The sequence below is a fragment of the Schistocerca serialis genome, chromosome 1 (genome assembly GCF_023864345.2).
Source record: "Schistocerca serialis cubense isolate TAMUIC-IGC-003099 chromosome 1, iqSchSeri2.2, whole genome shotgun sequence".
In the NCBI taxonomy this organism is placed as follows: domain Eukaryota; kingdom Metazoa; phylum Arthropoda; class Insecta; order Orthoptera; family Acrididae; genus Schistocerca; species Schistocerca serialis.
Genome location: NC_064638.1, coordinates 391282018 through 391307639, shown reverse-complemented (window position 1 = coordinate 391307639; position 25622 = coordinate 391282018). Strand labels below are relative to the sequence as shown.

Sequence of the window (25622 nt, the reverse complement as noted above, 5' to 3'; positions counted from 1 at the left end):
CTGGTTGACAATAGCACTGCTTGCATAAGGTAGTTTCCATCTGTCAGGAAGTTTCAACACAGACAGTGCCTCATACTCATAGAATAAACAAATGCAACATTTGTGAGTTGTCTCTTGAATGATGATTGTCATCAGTCAGCCAACAGTTCTAAGGGTAGGCTTGCTTACGACAGTCACTGAATCCTTTTGGCAACACCTGACAAATTTCTGCTTCAAAAGCACTTTAGATTTGCACAGTGCTTTCAGGACAGACACTATTAACACAATATCCATGCTTACCACTCAAACATTGTAGTTAGCTGACAATGGCTCAAGATGCAACTGTAAAAATCTGGTAAAAGATTAAAAACTGTATTGATAAATCAAACAGAAATGGGGAAAAATGCATGTTTACCAGCAAACTGATATAAATAATAACAAATTCTGTACTCAAATAACTCAGTAGTCTCATTAACTCAATTTTTTTTTTCTTATACCAAGTGAAGGCATTCAACACACTGAAAGCTGGTGAAAATGACAATGTATGTGTGTGTTCCTGCTTCTAGTATGTTGTGTCCTAAATCATTTTACTGAACTAGATACACAAAAATAGTGGCACAGAAAGAATTAATGCAACTAATAAAAAACAGACGTTTTTATCTCATTAGAAAGTTTACATACATGTTGTGCAACAGAAACTTTCTTATCCACAAACAGCTGAAGGAGGGCCATTTGTTGACATTTCTAAACATTTTACACACAATTAACATCAATAACTTCGTCCAAAAAGAGAATAGAACAATGGTGTCCTATTGCATGCTGGGTGGATACATTTATCATTAGGTTCCAAGGTATCAGGCTGGTCAAATGGGATGCATAAACCTTTGGCACCCATGGCAAGAGCTCCTGGTTCAGCATCTGCATCATCCCTTGAAAAGAAACAAGACATTTGATTAAAATTAAGTAATAAAGTTGGGCTGAAAATTAGCAATTTAATGGTCTTATGTACCATGAAAAAAATCAATTCTCTATCATACTGCCTGCGAGGATACTTCAAACCGAATGAAATGAAGATACAGAGCCTAAAATATCTCTGATATATTCACTTATTTTCTTTTCCTGCAGTCCTATGAAACAGAAATGTCACCACAAATGCCCACTGGCAGTTGAGTGCTTTACAGAGATATCCCTGAAGTCTTTCCTTATGACATATGGATGACAACTGTTGAAAGACGTGTTCAGGGAAGAGGAGACCATATCAGGTGGTGGGCTAATTTGTTAATTTAGCATATATTGGTTTAAATTCTACTTTGTTAAGTTAGATTCAAACTGCACATCTCGTTTCATCAAACCTTTCTCAATGTATTTCAAATAGTGGCATTTGCAACACCCACTGTCAGAACAGAATGCGAGGAACCTCAACTTCAAGAATTCTCTAAAACAATTTTTTTTTTTACACTTGACGGAACTGTGCAGTCACCTGAAGTCAGTTTATTTTCACCAAACCTACTGATAGTATAATAGTGAATTTTGAACCTTCTTTCTTTGCTTTGTTTTATGCCACACTTGAAAAGCTGATATTTTTCTTAGAACTGTTCGCGCCTGAAAGTTCTCAACTTGTATTTTATAATGTTTTCAAAGATTTGCACCACACTTTCTCTATTCTTTCAGTATCCAGTAGTGTGGAGCACTTAACGCATGATATTTGTCAAGAATATGACATTCTGTTAATGTACAGCGTAACCCTCCATTTTTGGCACTGCACTCAACAAGACTCATGTTCATCAGACTCTCATTAATCTGTACTCTGGTTTCATTAGAAAGAATTAAGTGCTGTGTAATGTAAAAGAACAATTTTTTTTTTTTAGTATCTGAGCATTAACTGAAAATTATATGCATTTAAGATGATTTCCTCTCTCCCACACTCCCCCCTTTCAAACACTGTTCCTATTTACCACATTAAGTAAATGAGAAACCTTTTATTCTGATGATGATGATGTATCTGTTCCAGTGCCCTCAGGATCTATACAGCTCTGCACTATACACAAAATTATTTAGATGGTTTACCCTTAAGACATACTTGTGGAAAATGGTCAAGGGGTAGTCCTTTGCTTAGAACCATCAGAGGATACTAAAGGAACATAATAGCGATCATCTCCCACAACTACAATTCCTCATCCGTATTGTGGGAGATGGGCAATGACGTAAATTACAGGACTGCCTGGATAGGTGAAGTACAGTGGGGTTTGTGTGTGACCTGAGAGACCGCTACAATAGTTGTGAAGGTCCTACAGAACCCTGAAAAGTGAGCCAGCATGACCCCAGTGAAGCTAAATTAGGCCCAGCAAGCCAGTAGTAGATAATTCATTTGCTTTTAACAATCAAATGAGCCTCGGATCAAAACTAATAACGAAAGTGACAAATCCTTTAAGCAGATCTGTTGGACACGGTGACCAACATGGCCCCGATGAAATATGGATTTGTCCGACAAATGTATAAGAATTGGTTCTACTGAAGTTTTGTCCTTAGAAAAGGATGCAAGAATCCAGGATATCATATGGACAATGACAGAGAGGAACGTACCAATAATGGTAGCAAGGTGTTGGAAAAAGGATATCAGATGTGGCAGTCACGAAGAGACAAAAGAATGATGTCACAATAATAGCAGCTAAAGAACTGGCAAACAAAGAACTTACTGTGGAAAATATACACAACAGAATAATTGATGGAAGGAAATATTCTTGATGTAGTCCAGGTTTATGCTCCTCTCATAGGATGTGAAACAGATGAAAAGGGGGAGTCTATTATTTAACACGGGGAGGCTACGGCACTGGGATCACAGATCTACTTCAAACTTTGTACCTCTTTACTAGACCCTTAAAACAACATAATGTACGAGTGGTAAGGCACACTTCTTTGGCAATTCCAAGAAAATAGCAAGAGAAGTTTTACGCGTCTATTATGTAACTGATGTAGTTGTGCATACGTGCTGGACGTTAAGAGTTCATAGTGGTCAAGTGATTATTGTTTGTGCTTTGTAAGACGAATGTGTACGAGGCGATGGTTCATCTCACACTCAAACCTTCATTTTTGTAGTAGATGTTTAAATTCTGTGAAATTAAAAAAATTTGCACATACACTATTCGTTCTTGCTACATTAGCAATGTCTCACCACTTTGCAGGTTAACCGCCAAATGGGGCCTGCCTCTGTGTTCGAAGTAGTTCCGGTACCTCACCAGACTGCTTGTATAAAGGATTTTGCAAATCACAACAGAACTCCCTTTCAAGAAAACACTGTGTGTTACTTAATTCATTTGTCGATAGTTAAAAATATGTTTTTTTGATTAATTAAAATAGTATGTAATCAAATAACATTTATATTTACTAAAACTTCATGTAAACACACATTTTTTATTATATTACCTCTCAAATGTCATATAAATTAAATAATATGACGAGTGATGAAAAAAATACAGATTACAAATTTAGTTTGAGCTGGAGTCAAACCGTTGCCTCACAAATATTTGTCTTACAAAGCTTGAACACTAGTCACTTAACCACATGAACTCAAACAGCCAGCACCTACGCACAGATACATCCATTACATAATACATGCATGAAACTTGTCTTGCGACTCAGAGTTGCCAGAGTAGTGCACATGACTACTTGCACATTATGTTGTTTTAATGGTCTACTAAGGGTGTGGAAAATTTGAAGTAAATCTGTGACCCCCCAACGTTGTGGCCTTCCCTCGTAAAGTGGAAGACACTGTAACATCTAACGAGACTGAGACTATAGGAGACTTTAATGTTAGAGCTGGAATTAGTAGAAGAGCACATGAAACAATCATAGGATGCCAAGGGCAGGTCACAGAAGGTATTATTATGCACATGTCTAAGAAACAATGGATAATCGGTAATGGATGGCATAAGGAAAAGTATGGTCACAAGTTCATCAGATACAGTTGGAATTTTTAACAGATATCCATAACAGACTTTGTAATAACAACTTAAGGTTGCATAACATCCCTGACAGAAGTGAAAGTGATACAAGACATTAGTGTTGATGGTGAACACAGACTAGTGGTAGAGAGAGTGAAGTGATTCAGAAAGGGTACATACAGGGGAAAAAGACAGGCAAAAATCAAATGATGGAAACTGAAAGAGAAAGATACACAAGAGCTATATAGAAAAAAAGATTAGGACACAGCTCCCCAAATACGAGAGGAAGGATGCAAAGGAAAATTGAGGAAGTTCAAACAGGCCATAGTCAATGCAATAGAAGAAACAAGTGGAAGGACATCAACAAAAATCTGACACAAAGAAATTCCATGGTGGAATGACAAAATTGCAGAAGCAGCCATACAGAAGAATAATGCATGGAGAGAATGGTTCAAAACCAGAATGGAACGTAACAGGGAAAAACGTAAACAGCTACGTAGAGCAGCAAGGAAAATGATAGCATTAGCTCAGATGTCCCTGGAAAAATTCACAAAAGAAACAGAAGAGAATTTTATGGATTTAAAGAGTGCATAAACTTTGAGACTACATAAATTTTAAAATATTTGCAAAAGTTATGATGCTAAAACTTCTGCACCCTCAATACAGGCATGAATAATTGAGTTATACCATACAGAACACAACATTTGCCTCAGCCTGCTTTTGTGCACACTCTGTCTGAAGTATCTGTTGGGCTAGGGGCGGCATGGGGGCAGAGCATTTGATGTTATGATGTCGGAGCAAACCCAGAGAGACATCGCCAACTGCAACTCCAAGAAATACACCAGACGAAGGATTCCAAGAACCCAAAATGAATAATGGAGAAGAAGACAGTATCAAACTTTGATGTATATTTTAGGCAGTATCTTGTCTTAAGTTTCTGGACCGACTCTTATGATAGCATCTCTTGAGACATCATACACACTGTAACATAGACTTAAAGTAATTTGCCAATGAGAACCCCAGTTTACTGATTACGAAGAATGGGAAGGAACTGTTTTGTGCGGCGCACTACAGTTCAGAAACTGTAAGAGTACTACATGACTGACATTAAGTTCAACGTAGTAACATTACCACAAATTCGTGTGGCACCCATGCAAAGTGACAAGAATATATTATATTGTATATTAGGAAAATTCACATGATAAAAAGTAGAATAATTCCAAAATCTATATGAAGGACAGACCATACCTTGAAAAGGACTACCAGTAAAACCCCACGTGCTACAGAAAATTTAACAATTTTCAACATACCCTGGCTTGACGATAACAGTAATACTTCTGGGCTATAAAATACAATAACTCATGTTTTAAACAGGATACTTCAATGAAATCACATCTACTCGCATCATAGGCCAATGATTTGTAGACAAACATAAGAATCAAGAAGAAATCCATGTTAAAAAGTAACAGGAATTGATAAATACACACTGCAAATCACAAGCTAGTTTGACTTTAACGTCATTTGTGGCCTTTTTAGCTTCCTGTAAAAAGTCTTCAGAAATTTTTTAATTTTTTTTTTCCCATAACAGAGACCAGACTCCTGGTATTCAAAATAGAAATAGAGACCAGAGATTGAATGGACATGGATGGTCTGAACTCTGTTCTATTTTTCTTCACAAGTCTGAAAACATTTTCACTTTCTGCATTGCTATGGGGTATGGTGATAACAGAAAGCATTACTCTAGAAATTCGGTTATACTTAAGAAGTTCATTGACTCCTCAAATTCTTGATATTTGTGCCCAACTGAAATCATTTGCAGCATCTTGATTTGCAGCTGAAGTGTCATCTACCTGAAGAGCTGTGAACTGCCTCTGGAGCTCTTTCATCACCTCATCTGTAGTAGTTTCATTCTCTTCCTTGCATAACTTGATAGGAAACTCTTCTAAGAGAAAACAGATGGAAGAAAATAGTGCATCTCCAATTTTGTCTAACTTAGCAATTTGAGAATGCTTAACACATCGTCCTTGAGTTGAAACTTCTTGATGATGTATTCAAAAACAGAACGAAAGTAGTTTCTCACTGATGCAAAGAGAAGGTATTTTATCTGCATCCTTGAGATCGATCATTCACTATGTTTGAAGTATGAATGCCAATAACTAACTCATCATCACTTCTTTGATTTTGAATCAAGTTGTACTCAACTCAAAGCAATGAGGAGCTTTTCTCAATAGTAGGGTTAAAAACTTAGTGAAAAACTACTTTAGCAAATTCACTAGACGTTCTAATAAAAAGTTAACTTGTGGAGAAGAAATTCGAAGGGCAACATTCAATTTGCAAAATATAGAAATAATCAAAAGAAGGAAAGTGCAAAGGGCCTTTTTAAGTTTGAGGACAGGAACATAAACAATTTTTTCCTCACATGCTGTAGCAGAAGTCTTACTTTTTACAACAGGTTTGTCACTTTTGGAAGAATAAGCTATTGTTTTAGGGGCATGTGCAGTAGCAGAATCAAGAATTCTCTTCTTATGATACTCTTTAGATCCACATTGTTCAACTCTAGATGTTTTGAAAGATGTCAAGCTTGCAGAAATTTTTGGGAACATAATATTACTTCTGCCTCGAAGAAACAAAGAAGCGGATCCAGTAGTCTGATAAATATCTGCCTAAACATAATCACCTAGTACATACATGCTTCAGAATTTTCTTTGCTTCTTTATTGTGGAAGTTCTGAAACTTCTGAAGGCGTTTTTTTCTTTTGACAATCTTCTTTACGAAATAAAATGTATCAACAAGGATCTCACCCACTTTAAATGGTTATCTTCCAACATCTCTTTCACCTGCTAGATTAATGAAGTGGAAAATGCAACCTATGATGGCAATACCTAGTTGAACTTCCTTCAGAACAGCTGAAATGCCATTTTTGTGCCCTGTCATAACAGGAGGATTGTTGGAGCAGAAAGCCACATAGCTTTCAATTGGCATGTTATGAGAATTCAGCTGTGATAACATCAGGATGCGTATGTTTTGCCCTGCTGATTCCCCATCTAACACTGGTACGGCATATTCGTACAAAGATTAAATTGCATTAGACAAACTACATCTCCAAGAAAAACAAATATACAAGAAAGTTCAGGTCACAATATGAAAAATATTATTGAAAGGCTACTGACTGTAAGAATGATACATTGCAGGCAGAAATAATCACTATTTCTGACCAGAAACACGTATAACAAACTCCTGAATCGTGTTGTAATATATGGCAGAAAATCAGAATGGTTTAGAACAGACAGAGGGGTTTGACAAGAAAGTGTTCTCTCACCAGTGCTCTTCAATATAGTCAAGCATATCATTATAAGGAAAGTTTGCCACTGGTCAATAGCAGACAATATGAAAATCATAGTATCTGCAATACGATGATTTGTGAGAAACTGGAAGGGCAAATAAACACCTGGCAAAGGGTAACTGAAGAAGCAGTCATGGAAATAAGCTTAACAAAAAGTGAGGTAATGAATTTCAGCATGAAAAATTATTAAAGAAGTAATTTTTTTTCAAATATCTAGGAGGTAAGCAACAAAGAAAGAAAAAACCAAGGATAAAATTTTGGAGAGGATAGAAAATTTTATTATTGTGTATCGGACATAATTAGGAACTGGAAAAGATCTGCCAAAGCAATGATCATGATATGCAGTACATACTATCTACCAATTTTGACCTACGGATCAGAATATTGGGATATGGACAAAGAAAGATCTAAGCAGAATACAAGCGACAAAGATTAGCCTTCTACAGATATTGAGTAAGATGAGAAGGGACCGGACAAGGAATGAAACAATGTGAAACATACTTCAGATGAATCGCCTAAAAGAAACAAAGGAGGGAAAAAAGCTGCATTGGTTTGGCCACATTAAAAGAATGGGACAAGGAAGACTTCTAAGAAGAGCTCTGGAATGGAAAAAATCTGGAAGCTGACCAATTGGAAAACCGCAAACAAGATGGAGTGACTAGGTGAAAAATGATACAGTGGACTACAGTGGGTGGAAATGCTGAATGATAGAATGTGGGAGAAAAGGGAAGATTGGAAGAGGTTCTGTGAATGACTTGCATAAGCAGAAATATTTCAGGAAGAAGAAGCAGGAGATCTAGTTAGAGTGCATTCTTATAACAGGTGAAATATAAAATAATGCAGGGCCCTTAAGATGAGACAGTGGCAATCTGTTCCAGCATCACATTTAACATTTATACAAACCACATCCATCTCGAGAAAGCTATCCCTTACACTGATTCTAAAGGTGCCTCATTATTCAGTGGCAATTATTTAAAGGTTACTCCATGGATGGATGAGCAATGTTACAATGCTCAGGTTTGTACAGTGTGGATACGATTTTTACACCTGTCACACCAAGAGGTGTTTCTGCCTATAGTTAAGATGTGTCTCTCTAGCCTCAGCATACAGGCTGGAAACAGGGGTGGTCCTAAATGCCACTATCACAGTTTAATTTGCTGATTGTGCATTACATGACTTTTAAATCCAATGGTTTGGCAGAACTTGGTAGAATCACTGGCCAACAGAGCTGGAGTCATAAAAGGCTTTGCAAAAGTTGAGAAAACATCTCTGTCTGATCCAAATGTTCGAATTAGTTTTTCTCTTTACAACACCAGTTTCAAAGTAAATGTATCAAAAATCTTTGGTTATTATTTAATTAAATATAACCTGCTTTACTGGACTTACTTACAAGGGAATGGTCCAACAAGACATGTCGAAACCTACCCTGAAAAGTTTTCACACAAGAATAACACAACGAAAGAAATGCACTGCCAAAATTTTAGCTGCTAAGAGGCACAAGTATTTTGTAAAAAAGGTTGAAGTTTTTTTGCCGGGCTTTTTACAGCTCTGCCCGCCTAGCAGGCGGCTTGACGAATCACTTGCGCAGCACCACATAGTGTAATTATCTGGAATTCACAGACATCAATTTTAAGCATCTAAAGCGAACACATGCATTTGCAGAAAATTCACTACCATTTGCTTCTATATGAGTAGAATCGTTTATACTAGAGGGAAAGGGAGAGAACATGAGGTAGCGAACATTGCCTATGAATCCTGTGTTGTTAGTTTTTAGAAATAATAATTGGCAGGATACAACTCTATCTTGTTACAGCCAAAATGTGAAACTTTACTATTCAATGAGGATTATTTTGCATGGCGAGCTCACTGTTCTTGATGGAGTATGCAAAATGGTGAATGGAAGGAAGAATTTAAGAGTCTCAATTTATATGGGAGCGTGATATGCGTGGAGATCATGCAGTTTACATGGAATCTTCATCTCTCCTTAGCATTGGTCCAAAATTTTCATTGTATGTCAGCTGCCATTTTCACCTGGCTTCTCATTACCACTGAGTGGAAATTTATAAACAGAACAGTAATTACAACATCAGGCATCATTTCAAGAGGTGACACAGCTAGCATTTCCACTGCACGTGTAAGGTCTAATGGTCATATTCATGATTCCCTCCCTCCCCCCCAAAACCAAAATGGTCTAATGGCAAAGCATGCGCTTCGTGAACCAGTGCGGGATCAAATCCCGTTCAGACAACATTTTCATTATGATTTTTAACCGAGCATTCACTTCTTACAGATGTTGGAATGGTCGTGTAAGACATGTGGTTCGGATTCCACATTAAAGTGCAGGTCTCCATTTTCCAATCAGGTAACTGGGGAAGGTTAGGTACACATAAGTAGTTGCAGTGGCGTCCAGTTGAAGGACCTGTAAGAGGCCTACCAGGTACACCAGACAGAATTCTCTTTTGCTTGTGCTTGTTAGCTTGTTTGCTCCAGTGAAAATCTGGCTTAAACCAAACAAACATTGTTTTGAATAACTTCATATCAACAGTTCAATTCTTGCACATGTAATTCTGATAAAAGTGGCTAGCAGAGAAAATAAAATCATGGCAGTGGCATGGCGTGTCACAGATGACCTCCACAATGAGAACTTGTAATTTGTTGAAATGAAATGTGTCTTGCAGTACTACATTTTATAACAATTCCTGTAGCCATTCCTTATAATAATGTTTGAATGTTGTACATTTGACTATCAGTGAAACAGTTCTTTGTTAATTCCCTGTATTCATCACAAAAATGCAAAGTGTCTATTAAATGACAAAAACAAACATTGTTCTTGCACCAGGCACGCCGTACAAAGGAAAAATTGATGCAGTCAGGCACTTCAGAGGAACCACTAGTTGTATTGAGACAGAACTGGGACGGAGTCAGAAATGGTCCTGGTCATTGTTCTGCACATTGCACTGCTTACCACACATACCTGATCAAATTCCTAAAGCGCGGTGAATAAAACCGGTAATACACAAATGACTCGAGCTTAAGAATACTGTTCCACTGATAAACCTGAAATGACTGAGAGGTTTCGGAAATTATGTTGTCTGATAATTTCCTGAAAAATGCTTTCCACTGTTGAAAAAATTTTTTATCAAGAGGTTGAATCATGCTAATAGTTCCAGGTGGAATCCACATTACATCTACAGATTTTTCTTCATCCTCCACAAAAACAGGGGTATTGGTATGTCCAGACCAAGAATTCAACAAAAGCAATGAATTAGTTTCTGCAGCTGGTAGAAATACGTTTTGAACGAAACGTTGAAAATTATTTTTTCCCATTTCTCCAGATTTTGATGCATCGCTTACAAGATTTTTGTAACTAAACAGTCCATTTTTATTTTTGGTCTTAATTTGCCTTGTGGCTCTTGAAAACAGATATACAGCTGTGGAAACAGTAAACCGCTCATATACTTATCATTGGCGTTATCATATATGAATGTGTCATTGCATTCATTGATTGGGTGACTGACTCCATTTTTTTTTCACCCCGAAATGATAAAAAAGCAGTGTGCATGCAGTTCTTACACGGAACCTGACCGATCAGCATTATAAGCAGCAGTTGCGAGGACAACAGCATGCTTCGACTTTACATCAGCTATGAATTTCTCTATATTACTGTCTATTACTGGTAGCTGTTCTAAATGTTTACGTGACGTAAAATTGGTAATTTTGCAACTTCCTACTCTGTACTATTTCTTGAACCTGCATAGCCAGGTCGATGAAGCCTGGAAATTAGCAATGTTCATATCAGATCTCCATTGGCAACGGTGTATAGCCTCTCATGAGCAGTTCTAAATCTTTTGAACAGTTTTTCATTCAGATGGTTTAGGGTTTCCATTTGGCGCATATTTCTCACTCCATGTAATTCATTTTTCCATTTGTACAGTTAACGCTCTTATTTTACGAAATTAAAATGCCTTTGGACACTGTGTAACTTCAAGCATTTTTTCCCTCTTTTGTTTAACCAATATTTCACTGCCTTTTCTTTTCTTTGTCGCTGAAAGCTGTTGCAGTACATGGTTTTTTTTAGGTTTGGAAGGTATTCTTCTTCAGAACTGTTACTAGCACAATTGACGTCATCCGAACAACAATTCATGGAATCGTCACCGTTATTTCCTATTTCTTCTAACATATCCACAATTTCAAATGAAACCTTGATATCATTTGAATGAATGTCAAGGAAATCAACTAACAAACAAATGACACATATTTATGTCCTCAGGAGAAATAGGCAATTGCGGCTGGAAATCACGTTCTTCATATTCCATTATTGCTAAATTGAGAACATTAATTGGATTCCACATTACTGTGGAACTTAAAAAAAAGGGTACTATTAATAGGAACGCCTTACAAAACCACAATAAATATTGATTCATCTTTATCTGTATTGTCAATACTTACCAATACAGCAAAAAGCAACTGATAATTTGTAATAGATGTTACTGGAGTGGCTAATTCGAGAGAATAATAACTGTGTATTGTAGTGTCGCAGAAATTATCAATGAACGGTAACCTGAAACATCCTTTACAAATTACAATCGGATTGTGTCATGTTTCGTTTACAAATGTACTGCTGACCTCGGCTGTGTGTGCGCGCCTAGTTGTGCACGTGCAGTTGCTACAGTGTCGGTAAGGGTGTACATTTCTTACGCCGCATGGTGTGCTACAAATTTGGCAATTTTCAGCTATTTTTTTAATAGTTGCAGTGCCTCTTAGCAGCTAAAATTCTGACAGAGCATTTGTATAATTTTCTTCCTGTGTAAAAAATTTCAGGGTATGTTTTGACATGTCTTACTCGACCATTCCCTTGTTAGGTAATAGACAAGATTGACGTAATTAATTTCCAGTTTGATTTCTCATAAGGTCCAGGTATAGAGAAACCTTGTCTGTGGTGATATGGGAATTCGCCCATGACAATAACTAATTTGTGTAGAAAACTCATAAAACCATTGTCTAGATTCACTTCTCAAAATTTGTTGGATTAATCAGCTCATAGCAGATTCACCACATGTTTAATACAGAATATTATTTATACTGCTCTGATAAAACCTATCCCTAATTCGAATCTCAAGTTATCAGTTTTCTGGATGCACTTCCCACTGTCGATTCCTCTTCTTGTTGTTACTTGGGTTTTCCTCCAAGTGAGACTGATGTCCACCCAGAAGTCATACAAGCAGAAGGCTTCTATGCCAATTTCATCTGCATCACTCAGTTAAGGTCTGGACGAGGAGGAGATTATAATGTTTAACATCCCATTGAAAACAAGGTCATTAGAGACAGAGCACAAGCTCAGATTAGGAAAGGATCAGGAAAGAAATCGGCCATTCCCTTTCAAAGGAATCCCGGCATTTGCCTGATTTGATTTAGGGAAATCAAGGAAAACATAAATCAGGATGGCCAGACTGATTTGAACTGTCATCCTCATGAATGAAAGTCCAGTGTGCTAACCACTACACTACCTTCTTTGGCAGGTTGAGGTCCGTCAGTGTGTGATGTCACCTGCTATACCAATTAAACACACTTATTATCTGGTGTCTCTCAGTGTCCTGGTGGACTTGTCAGTTGGTCCTAGGATTTCTTTTTCTTTTCTTTTTTCTCTCCACATGTTGCTTCCTTCAACTTTGGATTTTTCTGTTAAGTGGAATACATCAAGCTGCTTGTGATTCAAAGTCCACATTGAACTAGAGGTCCCCCTGTGCCTGGCTGAGTAAATCAGTTTCAAGGTCACAGGAAGATGAGGATATACCACTCCAGTATGACTACGCCTAACAAAGCACTGCAGTCTTCAGCGAAATCTTTGAGTTGCCACATTTTATTTACTTACTTATTTTAATCATTTGTGGATATTACAGACATCAATACTCTTACAAAGAGAAGCAACAACCCATACCGAGGCTATCTTTCTTTGCAATGTTAGCAACAGTTTATATGTTTAATACAAAATTTTCATGTAGGATTTGTAGTGTCTCTTATGAGACAATGAAAAATGATTAATGTCAAAGTTTAATGTGAGGGTATGTCAATTATTATCCGCAATTTAAATATATTTTCGTTTATTTTGGTAGTACTGTCGTTATACGTTGATGACGCAAAAAATTCTGAAATGGTCGCACAACTGTTATGCACGATGAAGGAGCCGGATAACTGTTTACCGCCACAAATGAAGAAACTATTGAATGTTCATGTGAAATGATTCCCTTAGACAGACTATTCACTATTGATGAAGTGGCACATCGTCTGCATATTACTAAAAAAGATCATTACTGGTGATGAAACATGGATCCATCACTATGAGCCAGAGAGTAAACGGCAGAGTAAGGAATGGAAACATCCAATTTCGCCGTGCAAGAAAAGGTTAAAGTTTTTTGGGATGCACAAGGTCCAGTTCTGGAACATTATGGGGAAAGGGGCACAACAATAAACATTATACATTACAGTGAGATGCTTACTGCCCGGCTAAAGCCTGAAATTCGAAGTAAATGCTAAGGATTGCTGTCAAAAGGCATTGTGTTGTTGCACGAGAATCTCTGGCTGCATACTGCTGCCCACACTACTGAAGCACTCCAGAAACTCAAATTTGAAGTACTGGATCATCCTCCATATAGTCCCAATCTTGCCCCTTCTGACTATCACTTGTTTGGTCCACTCAAATGGACATTAAGCGGCCACCTATTTGCCTTGGATGAAGCAGTGAAAGATGCGGGGCATTCCTGGCTTGCAACTCAGCTGAGAAACTTCTTTTATGAGGGCATCAGGAAGCTTGTATAACGATGGATCAAGTGTGTTGAAACGCAAGGAGGCTATGTTGAAAAATGATGTTCTTGTAAGTTTCCTATTTGATTAAAATAAAATTTTATAACTACTTTGCTGATAACAATTGACTTACCCTCATATATTCTGCAATCAATCAATCTTTGAAAATAAAGGACAAGCAGGAAGTTAGCAGTTGAACCTGTGTCATCAGATATTGCAAATTAAATGAAGTTTGATCAAAGAAAGAGAGAGAGAGAGAGAGAGAGAGAGAGAGAGAGAGAGGGGGGGGGGGGAGGAGGAGGAGGGAGACTGAAAAAAAAAAAAAGTAATATGGGAAGAAAGAGGTAGAAAGAAAACATGTGTAACAGCCGTAGGGCGAATCCTCTAGAGTATAACAAGTTGTAATTCAGTTATTCATCTGAAATAATTATCAAGTACTGAAATAAAGAGCTCCTCGTCCAGACTGTGAAGGCCCAAGGGATGTTTACCAGACATCATTTCATCCTCTGCCTTGTGGCATCATGTGGATGCACTGTGGTGGGGCATATGGGTCAGCTCACTACTCTTCCAGGTGTTTTGCACTTTCTAAACAATAAGCAGATACTACTTGGTCAAGTAGCTCCTCAATTGGGATCACGAAGCCGAGTGCTGCTGATATCAGTCTTCTCACGAAGCAAAAATCTTTAGCAGTACTGGGAATCGAACCTGGGTCCTCTGCTTGGTAGGCATCAACATCACTCAGCTAAGGGGACAGACAGTACAGTAGTAATATGGTCTTTTTAATTTTCTACTTTACTGTGGGTTGCCTATGACAAATTCTTGACATCTTCACCCCTTTTCCCTCGCACTATGTAAAATCTTGAACTGCAGGGACTTTTTGAACATTTTGCAGCCAATCTAGAATAAAAATTTACCTTGCGCTGTCTTTTTTGATGTTATCTTCACATTCAACTTCACCACAGAATGGTGCGAGCACAATATTTTTCTGATCAACAATTTGACAAAATTCAGCCCATTTCTTTGTAAGTTTAGTGTGCTGGTCCAAATCATTCTTTGCCCTGCAATAAAAAAGATATTAAATTTGTTGTTTGAACTAAATCAAAGTACACACACACACACACACACACACACACACACACACACACACACAGACAGAGAGAGAGAGAGAGAGAGAGAGAGAGAGAGAGAGAAGATGAATGAATTCAGTGAACACATTCATTACAATACATGGAACTATTTCTCCATTCACGTGGTTTTTCTAACAGTGCTCACAATACAGGCTTTCAAGGCAGTTATTTGTGCTGTTGTTGGTATTTGTTTAACAGCTTTCGGCAGTGGCCCAAGGCATAATTCTGTGCCGTATGTTTTGTCTTCCTGTGCTGCAGATATCATCAGAGGCTTTGACTCAGGAAGCAGTTACAGTCTCAACCAAGCTCAGCAAGCCATTATTTTTATATGTATTTACGCAATGGTCAGTTCGTGACCGATTGCCAAAGATTGCGTAGTCACACCAATGTATGTTATGGAGCTTGCAGTGAAGAAGAGTTGGAGCTGTTTGTTTTATTTAGCACTAAGGCCCACAACAAGCTCTGCAACATACATCTGGGCAACTCCATGATCTTAGGCAGTGGTCTGATGACATCATGAACTGATCACTGCATCATACAAACTGTTCAGCTGGCTGAGCTTGCTTCAGACTGTAACTGCTTTCTGAGGAGAGCCTCTGATGATGTTTCCAGCATTGAAAAATGAAACATCACGCAGTGAATTATGCCTTGGACCATGACCTAATACCCAGAAAACAAATATCAGCAACAGCACACTCAAAATTTCTGAAATAGTCTGACACTGGAAAACGGTAATAACTGTCTATAAATATATTTCATTGATATGTGTATAAACATTTACCTCTCTTGGCACAAGGAGCGGGTGTGAACAATTATGTCAACAATGCAAATTTATATGGTACCTGAAACATACCCGCTGATCGAGATGAAAGCACAAATAAACATCAGTAGCCCCAGTTTGCACATCAAAACATATATTATACTAGAGCTCAGCATGTTATTGGCTGAAAATGTGATATGTCTCAGCAAGAATATTTACCTTAGTTACACAGGAAACTACACAAAAATAGTAATGCTGTATACCTTGCAACACAGAATGTCTTTTACTCACCTTTCAAAACAGAATTTGCAGCAAAATAAAGATGGCACGATAAATACAGAAATACAGCCACAAGAGTCCTCATCAAAGGAGGTTTTATTTGTACACCAAATATTATGCTCAGTGAGCCACAATACTCGGTAGGGGCCGGTGCACACTCCCCCCCCCCCCCCCACAAGTGTGTGTGTGTGTGTGTGTGTGTGTGTGTGTGTGTGTGTGTGTGTGTGTGTGTGTGGGCGCACGCGTGCGCGCATGAGTGAGCACTCACGCGCACACACACACACACACACACACACACACACACACACACACAACCACCACCACCACCACCTTGTTCTACCTCAAGTGTGCGTGAGCTCTTTGAGACATCTTGTACGATATGGGCCAGCTCGCTGACTGCCAGCATGTCAAGTGCTTGCCCACATCTACCCACGGCTCCACAATTGAACAGTCTGGTATACACTGTGCACTGAAAGCCCTTGTGTCACACATACATTGAACTTAAGGTAGTCTGTAACCTGTTGAGTTAGAAGTTCACAAGACACACAGAGCTATCAAGAAAGACTAAGTAAAGGAAGCTTTACTTATGTGAACACAGTGGTTGTAGGATACTACAAAATAATAACTACTTTGGTTAATTTATCAAATGGAAATTTGAATTGAGAAAATTATTGAATTCACAATGAATAGAAACACTGCCCCATACTTACATCCAAGAGGTGCAACTCCTAGTGCTGTTGGCACAAACACTAGTCCTATAGGAACTATATGTTCATTCTCAGAAGTTCACAATAAGTGAGCAACAACTCTTCTCAGCGAGCGGTACCACTTCTCTCCTCTCCCACTGCTGTTTCAACATTCCTCAACAAATCCTCTTTCCTCCCCATAAAAGAAACACATATTTTCAAAGCAACAACTACTATTTTCTACATTACTTTTTTTTTTTATTTATTACTGGCAGTATTTGAAACTGCACCTCATGAAGACACGGACTAGCCAGGCATTTGTAATTTTTACAACTATTCCGATCAATATGTGAATATCTTCAAGGTCAACAGATGACTGATAGTATTCTACATCAAATAACCACAGGAGCTTGTTGCTTTTCATCCCGGAAGAAGAAGCACTTGTTATCATCAACTAATATCTCTGCCAGCTACTCATATTCATAACCCTGACCAAACAAGTTCCATGGCTCTGCATCTCCCTTGCTGACTATGTACAACTAGCAGTGGAAATTATTCTGTATCAAGAAATCAGCTATATCTCCACTGATTTCCTATCTCTGTTCCAACAAAATTTAGGTTGCACATGCCACATTTTATGACAATGCGATTTATGGTTTGCATGCACTCAGCCCATATCTTATGCTATCAATGACACCGCTGACACAATCTTGACTGCCTCACGTAATTTTGCATTGAGCCTCATGGCTGCCTCCATCAGGATACAGCACAAACCATTTGAATCTCTCCTCATCTTACAAGACTTATGGTGACACGTCAATGCCCAAAATGTGGTAGACACCTACAAGTTATTCCAACAGGAATAATTGTTGTCCTCCTGTGGGACATAGTTATCTGAAGAATTCATCCTACTGGAACACAATTTCAGCTTCTCCTTGATGCAGACTTCCAAACAATTCTGGTCATAAACACCCTCTTTGGGCTATACCACTACCATAGGCTGCCATCTGTTGTCCCCTGAAGCATACAGTCTATTTTACAGCACTTCCTATAACTACTGTGCGATATACCACATTGTTCAAATTATTTGGACAATATAATTGTCACCAGGAAAGACCTAGAACATCATTTCTGCAACTACAAGCGAATGTTCAATGCTGATATAAGAAACAAGCTTGAAGTTACAAATGTGAAAATTGTTTCAACCGGAAGTAGAATGCCTTTGACACGTCACAGTGGGGGACCAGCAGAGGTGTACCTTCAAGCCATTCACAAGCTAACTACACTCCTGGAAATGGAAAAAAGAACACATTGACACCGGTGTGTCAGACCCACCATACTTGCTCCGGACACTGCGAGAGGGCTGTACAAGCAATGATCACACGCACGGCACAGCGGACACACCAGGAACCGGAGCTCCATCGCAGTCCTTAACACTGGTAGCATGCCGCGACAGCGTGGACGTGAACCGTATGTGCAGTTGACGGACTTTGAGCGAGGGCGTATAGTGGGCATGCGGGAGGCCGGGTGGACGTACCGCCGAATTGCTCAACACGTGGGGCGTGAGGTCTCCACAGTACATCGATGTTGTCGCCAGTGGTCGGCGGAAGTTGCACGTGCCCGTCGACCTGGGACCGGACCGCAGCGACGCACGGATGCACGCCAAGACCGTAGGATCCTACGCAGTGCCGTAGGGGACCGCACCGCCACTTTCCAGCAAATTAGGGACACTGTTGCTCCTGGGGTATCGGCGAGGACCATTCGCAACCGTCTCCATGAAGCTGGGCTGCGGTCCCGCACACCGTTAGGCCGTCTTCCGCTCACGCCCCAACATCGTGCAGCCCGCCTCCAGTGGTGTCGCGACAGGCGTGAATGGAGGGACGAATGGAGACGTGTCGTCTTCAGCGATGAGAGGCGCTTCTGCCTTGGTGCCAATGATGGCCGTATGCGTGTTTGGCGCCGTGCAGGTGAGCGCCACAATCAGGACTGCATACGACCGAGGCACACAGGGCCAACACCCGGCATCATGGTGTGGGGAGCGATCTCCTACACTGGCCGTACACCACTGGTGATCGTCAAGGGGACACTGAATAGTGCACGGTACGTCCAAACCGTCATCGAACCCATCGTTCTACCATTCCTAGACCGGCAAGGGAACTTGCTGTTCCAACAGGACAATGCACGTCCGCATGTATCCCGTGCCAGCCAACGTGCTCTAGAAGGTGTAAGTCAACTACCCTGGCCAGCAAGATCTCCGGATCTGTCCCCCATTGAGCATGTTTGGGACTGGATGAAGCGTCGTCTCACGCGGTCTGCACGTCCAGCACAAACGCTGGTCCAACTGAGGCGCCAGGTGGAAATGGCATGGCAAGCCGTTGCACAGGACTACATCCAGCATCTCTACGATCGTCTCCATGGGAGAATAGCAGCCTGCATTGCTGCGAAAGGTGGATATACACTGTACTAGTGCCGACATTGTGCATGCTCTGTTGCCTGTGTCTATGTGCCTGTGGTTCTGTCAGTGTGATCATGTGATGTATCTGACCCCAGGAATGTGTCAATAAAGTTTCCCCTTCCTGGGACAATGAATTCACGGTGTTCTTATTTCAATTTCCAGGAGTGTATATGCCAGAATCCTCAAGAGCTAGAGGTGGTACTACGCAAATTAAATTATTAAAGACATTTTACCTCAATGGAGCTACAATCTCCCAAGCTGACGCAACCTGAATGGAATTTGTAATGCAAGAATTCTTTTTCTACAGTTGAACATTTCTTGATCAAATCACTTGCCTCACACATTATGCATCTTGCGCAGAGCTATTTGACTGTGCACCAGATGGATCAGTGCACAACAAACTTGGTCATCAGCTCAAACCACTGCTCACAGGCACTGAAGGAAAATCTCTTTCATTTGGGCATACAAAAATTCTATGAATAGTTATTTGGCCCTTCATACTAACAAACAGATCACAAATCCTTTCTCACAAGTCTTGGCCCTCATTGCCACATTCCACAACACACTGCCCAATGATTACAGTGCTGGGCTCTCCTCCTCAGTAACTACCAATATAAAATATAATTTTGATCCACAGTGTGCAATGAGGATGCAGACGTTATCTCACAGTTACTGATGAGACTGCACCAAGTCTTATTCCTTTCCACAGGTCATCTTACGCAATGAGCACCAACCTCCAGAAGTCCTTGTTTGTACTTACACAAGTATTAGCTAGCCTGCAGGATTCTGGTCAAAACTAGAACCCAAAAGCTAGTTCACCCTTAACAATTTTCCCCTCTTGTTTAGAGTTCAAAACAAGTGATGTCAAAAGCACCAAAATCGTGACTTAAAATAGGCCATTTTCTAGATAAAGTAATCTGTGGTCCTTACAGTTAACTGGCACATAGGAGCCTAAATGGAATCACTAGGTGGGTAACACTATAATGAATAATGACAGCGAACTTGGAACACTAGTAATGAAACAAATTTTACAGCACTTCCTAGAATAACTACTAAGCGATATTTCACATTGTTCAAACTATTTGGACAATATAACTGTCACCCAGAATGACAATAGAAAGCTAGAATCAAATATTACAACAAACATCCTTTTAAAGAGGGTGTTAAAGAGCTGCTAAGTCAATTAGCAACCCACAGCTGGAAACTAAATTCCTTCACCACATTGCTATGATGAGTAAAGAGTAAAAACCTGTTTGCTGCCTGTGCTCTACCTACTAAAACCTCGGATACCTCAGATGACAGAAAACATTAAAACCAAAGGTGGTTTTTTAGCTTCGCACTGGGTTAGAAAGTAGTATGCTGTCCATGGTTTGTTAATGGAAAGAGCAAAAGTGTTGCAGGGTCTCTGTTTAAGAGATCATGATGCCTGGAAAAAAAAAGGGTGTTCTAACTAAAATTATCTCCTCATAAGGAGAAGCATTACGAATAGTAAACATTGTAAATAATTTTTAAGGCTTTTGTTAAGTGCTTTTTCTTTTTTTTTTTGAAAGCTTTTTTCAAAAATCTGATTTTTATTGAGACTGTTTCTGTTCATAGGGCATGGGGATATGTCAAGCATATGAAACATGGATGATGGAGTTTCTGTTTCTGTTCATAGGGCATGGGGATATGTCAAGCATATGAAACATGGATGATGGAGTTTTCCTGTAGTTTCGTTCGGAATATATCTTGTTTGTGCTGTTAGTGCAGAGATCTGGGGTTTGTTTTGTTACGCAATGGAGTAGAGATGAAAGGAGATGTTTGTTTGTTTGTTTTGTTGTGTAGTGTAAGAGGAATGTAGTTAACGGTATTTTCATATTGTAGATTTAGCTAAAGCATGGGGAAGGAATTAACGCACAGTTGGCATGTAGTGTAGCACTGAAGAGATTGTCGCCACTGAAACGTTTTGGTGTGCAGTGATCTCAATATATGTTCATTTTTGGCTAACAGTGGAAAGAAAGCAGTAGATGGTCATTAAGTTATCGGCAGATGAGTGATGATGGCTAACAACCATATTATTATGCGTAAGGACAGTCTAAGAACTGGACTCGCATTCCGGAAGATGATGGTTCAATCCCGCGTCCGGCCATCCTGATTTCAGTTTTCCGCGATTTCCCTAAATCGCTCCAGGCAAATGCTGGGATGGTTCCTTTCAAAGGGCACGGCCGACTTCCTTCCCCATCCTTCCCTAATCCGATGACCTCGCTGTCTGGTCTCCTTCCCCCAAAACAACCAACCAACCAACAGTCTAAGAAGACAGAACATTTACAGCTGTGGGGAAATGGGCTGCAACTAAGCAGTACAGAATGTGACATCTCAGGACCAACTTTTTGGCTGCCAGGAATGATAACAAGGGCCCAAAGAACTACCTGTTGGGAACCTCACCTTCCTGAACAATACCTTGGATCCCAGCTTACTCAGCTCTCTGGATGAGCTTATGGCTGCACAGAAGCAGCACTTTAGTGCAGAACAAATGGTTCAACATATTCAATAGTATTGCACCACATCACGATGGTGGAAACCTTGTCTTCTGGTACCATGTGATCCTTTTTTTCACTTGTACAGCTTTTGTTACCTATGGTGGGAACTCTCAACTGTCACGAACTCCCAGTCCACTAAATACCATACCAGTCTCCAGCAATGTGAACTGGACTGAACTAAGAGGAAAAACAATCAGTGTGAAAGTGTACATAAGTATTAAAAAATGTACAGTGTACTATGTGATGTTTAAAACTTGAGCGGCCACGCCTATGTATAAAGTGCACCAACCACAAATAACATTGTCTTGTACCATTCCATTGTTGTTTCACAATTGCAAGCCTGTATCTATTCCTTCATTGTTGCTTCAGCTAACACAGTTATAAATTGAGCTGTCATACAAACAAGTGATCAGCAGCAATATAAAATAAACAATGAGCTAGGTGAGAAAAAACACACAACCTGTGCAACAAAATTTCCCAAATTCCAATTTAGCAGCACAATCCCACAATGAAGCAGTTGTCTAAAACATAATTAGTAATCGAATAAGTATCTGGCTGAGATCTGATGCAACTGTGCTGTTTAATGCTCTAAATGTGGGGGTAACTACTATGGGGTAATATTTGCACATGGCAACAAAGAGATTCGATGAAAAGTTTAAATTATAACTGTTTAATAAAAAAGTGGTATAGCTCTTATAATGTAAGTTTACTTTATCACTTTTTAATTAAAGTAAGATTAGACTGTAATTTTGCCAATACATGTTTACCTAGGTACATAAAAACAGCTATCCTTTACATGCCTACAAAATAACTATTCTTTAAATGTGTACAAAGTACGTTATGCGCCCATTCGTGTTATGAAAATTGACCTGTTTGCTCAAGGGTCACAAATTTTACAGATTAAGCAGCAGCCTAAGGTTTGGTGCACCAAATCTTCTTCTAGAGCACAAAGTGTTGCCTCAACAACCTTCCTAGCGGACTTCACACCCAGTTGCTAGGGAGACCAGCAAGTGGCCTGTGAAATTCTGCTGCCAGGGCTGGAATATTTCAAGATCTCAGTCTGCCAATGTAGTGAGCTGTATCATGCCTTGGCCTGAAACTGTGCCATCTGGGTTCCTACATGACCAGAAGCAGGGCCTGATCATAAAAGAAGCTGGGCAAATCTACTAGAAATATTCACAGCCCAGACCTAGCAGTATATTGTCAGCAACTGTTACCAGTACTGAGATGTACTCTACATCGGCCAAAGGCCTGATGTGTGTCATCCAATCTAGACTACATCCAGTCATCTGGTCTATGGGCTCCAAAACCGAATGCTGTCGGGACTTGAACTAGTGCCATCCATCTGGAATCACCTCCTGGGTGACACCAAACAGCCGCTGGGGATCTACAGGGGGTCACTAGTTTGGAGTGTATGCACTGGCGAGGCTCGCTCCTGACACTCTGCTGAGCTGCCAACTGTCCAATGTTTATGCACTCCACCACTGCAGACTCGTATCTGCCCTTGGCTGACACTGCATCCTTCACCAATGACCTGGGTTTGGCACACCATGCCTGTGTTTGGAACACCGTGCTGCCTTGTCGCTACCCTGCTGTCTAGTGTCATGGCCTTGCCCACCAGAGCCTGTCACTAGTGACCCGCTCATCCAGTATTTGGGTGACTGTGCTGTGCCAGTATCTGATGCGGTGCCACTGGGGAATGGTTACTGTGCAAGGCCAAAGTAGAGCAGATGCTGCTATTGCCACAACTCTCCCTGCCGCAGAGGATTGCAAGGTCTCTGCCTGACCAAACTCTCAAGTCACTGCCAACAGCCATCATACAAGAGTCCCCATCAATAAAGATTGTAATTGCTGAGGAAGCATTTTGATTTCATCACTGCCAAGGAACTGGTAGTACATGCTTGACGTACTGCACGGTATACTGAACTGACGATCTTGGCTTAAATAGTGACCGCATCCACAGCACTAGTAAAGTTCAACTGTGGCTATTTTTGAGTATCCAATCCCCCCTCCCGCAGTTTCAATGGTCATGAATGTGGATCTCTAAATATTTTCAAATATCCTTGCTATTTATTATTTCCTCACCATGTGTCACATTTATTACTGAGAGTAAGGCCATTTCTACATCAACATCTATACTCTGCAAACCACCATAAAGTGCACTGCAGAAGCTACATCTCACTGTATCAGTTTTTAAGGGTTCTTTCCATTCACTTATGGAGCATGGGAAGAATGACTGTTTGAATGCCTCTGTGTATGCAGTAATTATTCTAGTCTTATCCTCATGATTCCTATGTGAGCGATATGTAGGGGGTTGTAGAGTAATCATTTAAAGCTGGTTTTTGAAACACTGTTAATAGACTTTCTCAGGATAGTTTACATCTATCTACAAGTCTTCCAGTCTAGTTCCTTCAGTAGCTCCGTGACACTCTCCCATGGATTAAATAAACCTGCGACCATTCGTGCTGCCCCTCTCTGTATACATTCAACATCCCCTGTTAGTCCTATCTGGCATGGGTCCCATACACTTGAGCAATATTCTAGAACCAAACACCTGAGTGATTTGTAAGCAAACTCCATTGTATACCGATTACACTTCCCCTGTATTCTACCAAGAAACTTAAGTCTACCACCTGCTTTACCCACGACTGAACCTGTGTGCTCATTCCATTTCATATCCCTGCAAAGTGTTACACCTAGGTATTTGTGTGAGTTGGCCAATTCCAACAATGACTCATTGATTTTACAGTCATAGGATACTGTGTTTATTTTCATTCTGTCAAGTGCAAAATTTTAGATTTCTGAACATTTAAAGCAAGTCGCCAATCTCTTCACAACTCTGATATCTTATTGAGATCTGACTGAATATTTATGCAGCTTCTTTGAGAGAGTACTTCATTACAGATAACTGCATCAGCTGCAAAAAGCCTGAGTTTACTATTAATACTGTCTGCAAGGTCATTAATACACAATATGAACAGCAAGGGTCCCAATACTCTTCTCTGGGACACACCCAAAGTTATTTCTACATCTGCCAATGACTCTCCATCCAAGATAACATGCTGCATCTCCCTACCATAAGTCCTTAAACCCAGTTGCTAATTTCATTTGATACCCTTTATGGTCATATTTTGACAATAAGCTTACATGTGATACTGAGTCAAATGCTTTTTGGAAACCAAGAAATACTGCATCTATCTGACTGCCTTGATACGAAGCTTTCAGCATGTCATGTAAGAAAAGTGCAGTTGGCATGTACGAGGTCATTCGGTTCAAGGTGCCTCATTATGTTTGAGCTCAGAATATGTCCTAAGATTCTACAACAAATCAATGTAAAGGATATTGGACTATGGGTTTCTGGATCAGTTCTACAACCCTTCTTGTAGACATGTGTGATCATCCACAAAAAAGCACTCAATAATACTTGTAAAACATTATTTATTTTTATCTTCTGTTACTGTATATATGTTTGGTTTGATTGCTACTCTTGTGACATCTGAAAAATGACGTAATTTCCTTAGTTACGTATCAAATGAGTAGTGATTAAAATTTGAGGATAATTCCAAAAGTAAGAAATATGAAGTGCCAGGGGGTGGCAGGGAAACTGTTTGCATGGCTGCTGGCCACACTGTTTTTTCCTTGCTTCCTCCACACTATATAGAAACCACAGCACGTAGGCTGGAGCTTTCAGTCATGGCTTGGCAGCCAGTTGTAATGGAGCTCCCGTTAGCC

The 25622-nt window shown here is 39.8% G+C and overlaps 1 protein-coding gene across 1 annotated transcript in view; it reads right to left on the bottom strand.

The window, feature by feature from the left end:
- Positions 1-619: 619 nt before the first annotated feature.
- LOC126471404 (bifunctional glutamate/proline--tRNA ligase) overlaps positions 620-25622 on the bottom strand; it is a 252116-nt gene continuing 227113 nt past the window's right edge. The window contains exons 25-26 of the mRNA XM_050099536.1: positions 14979-15122; positions 620-908 (exon numbers count right to left, since the gene is read on the bottom strand). Coding sequence (XP_049955493.1) covers positions 749-908; positions 14979-15122 — 304 coding nt within the window. The 3' untranslated portion in view covers positions 620-748. The remainder of the gene's footprint in view (positions 909-14978; positions 15123-25622) is intronic.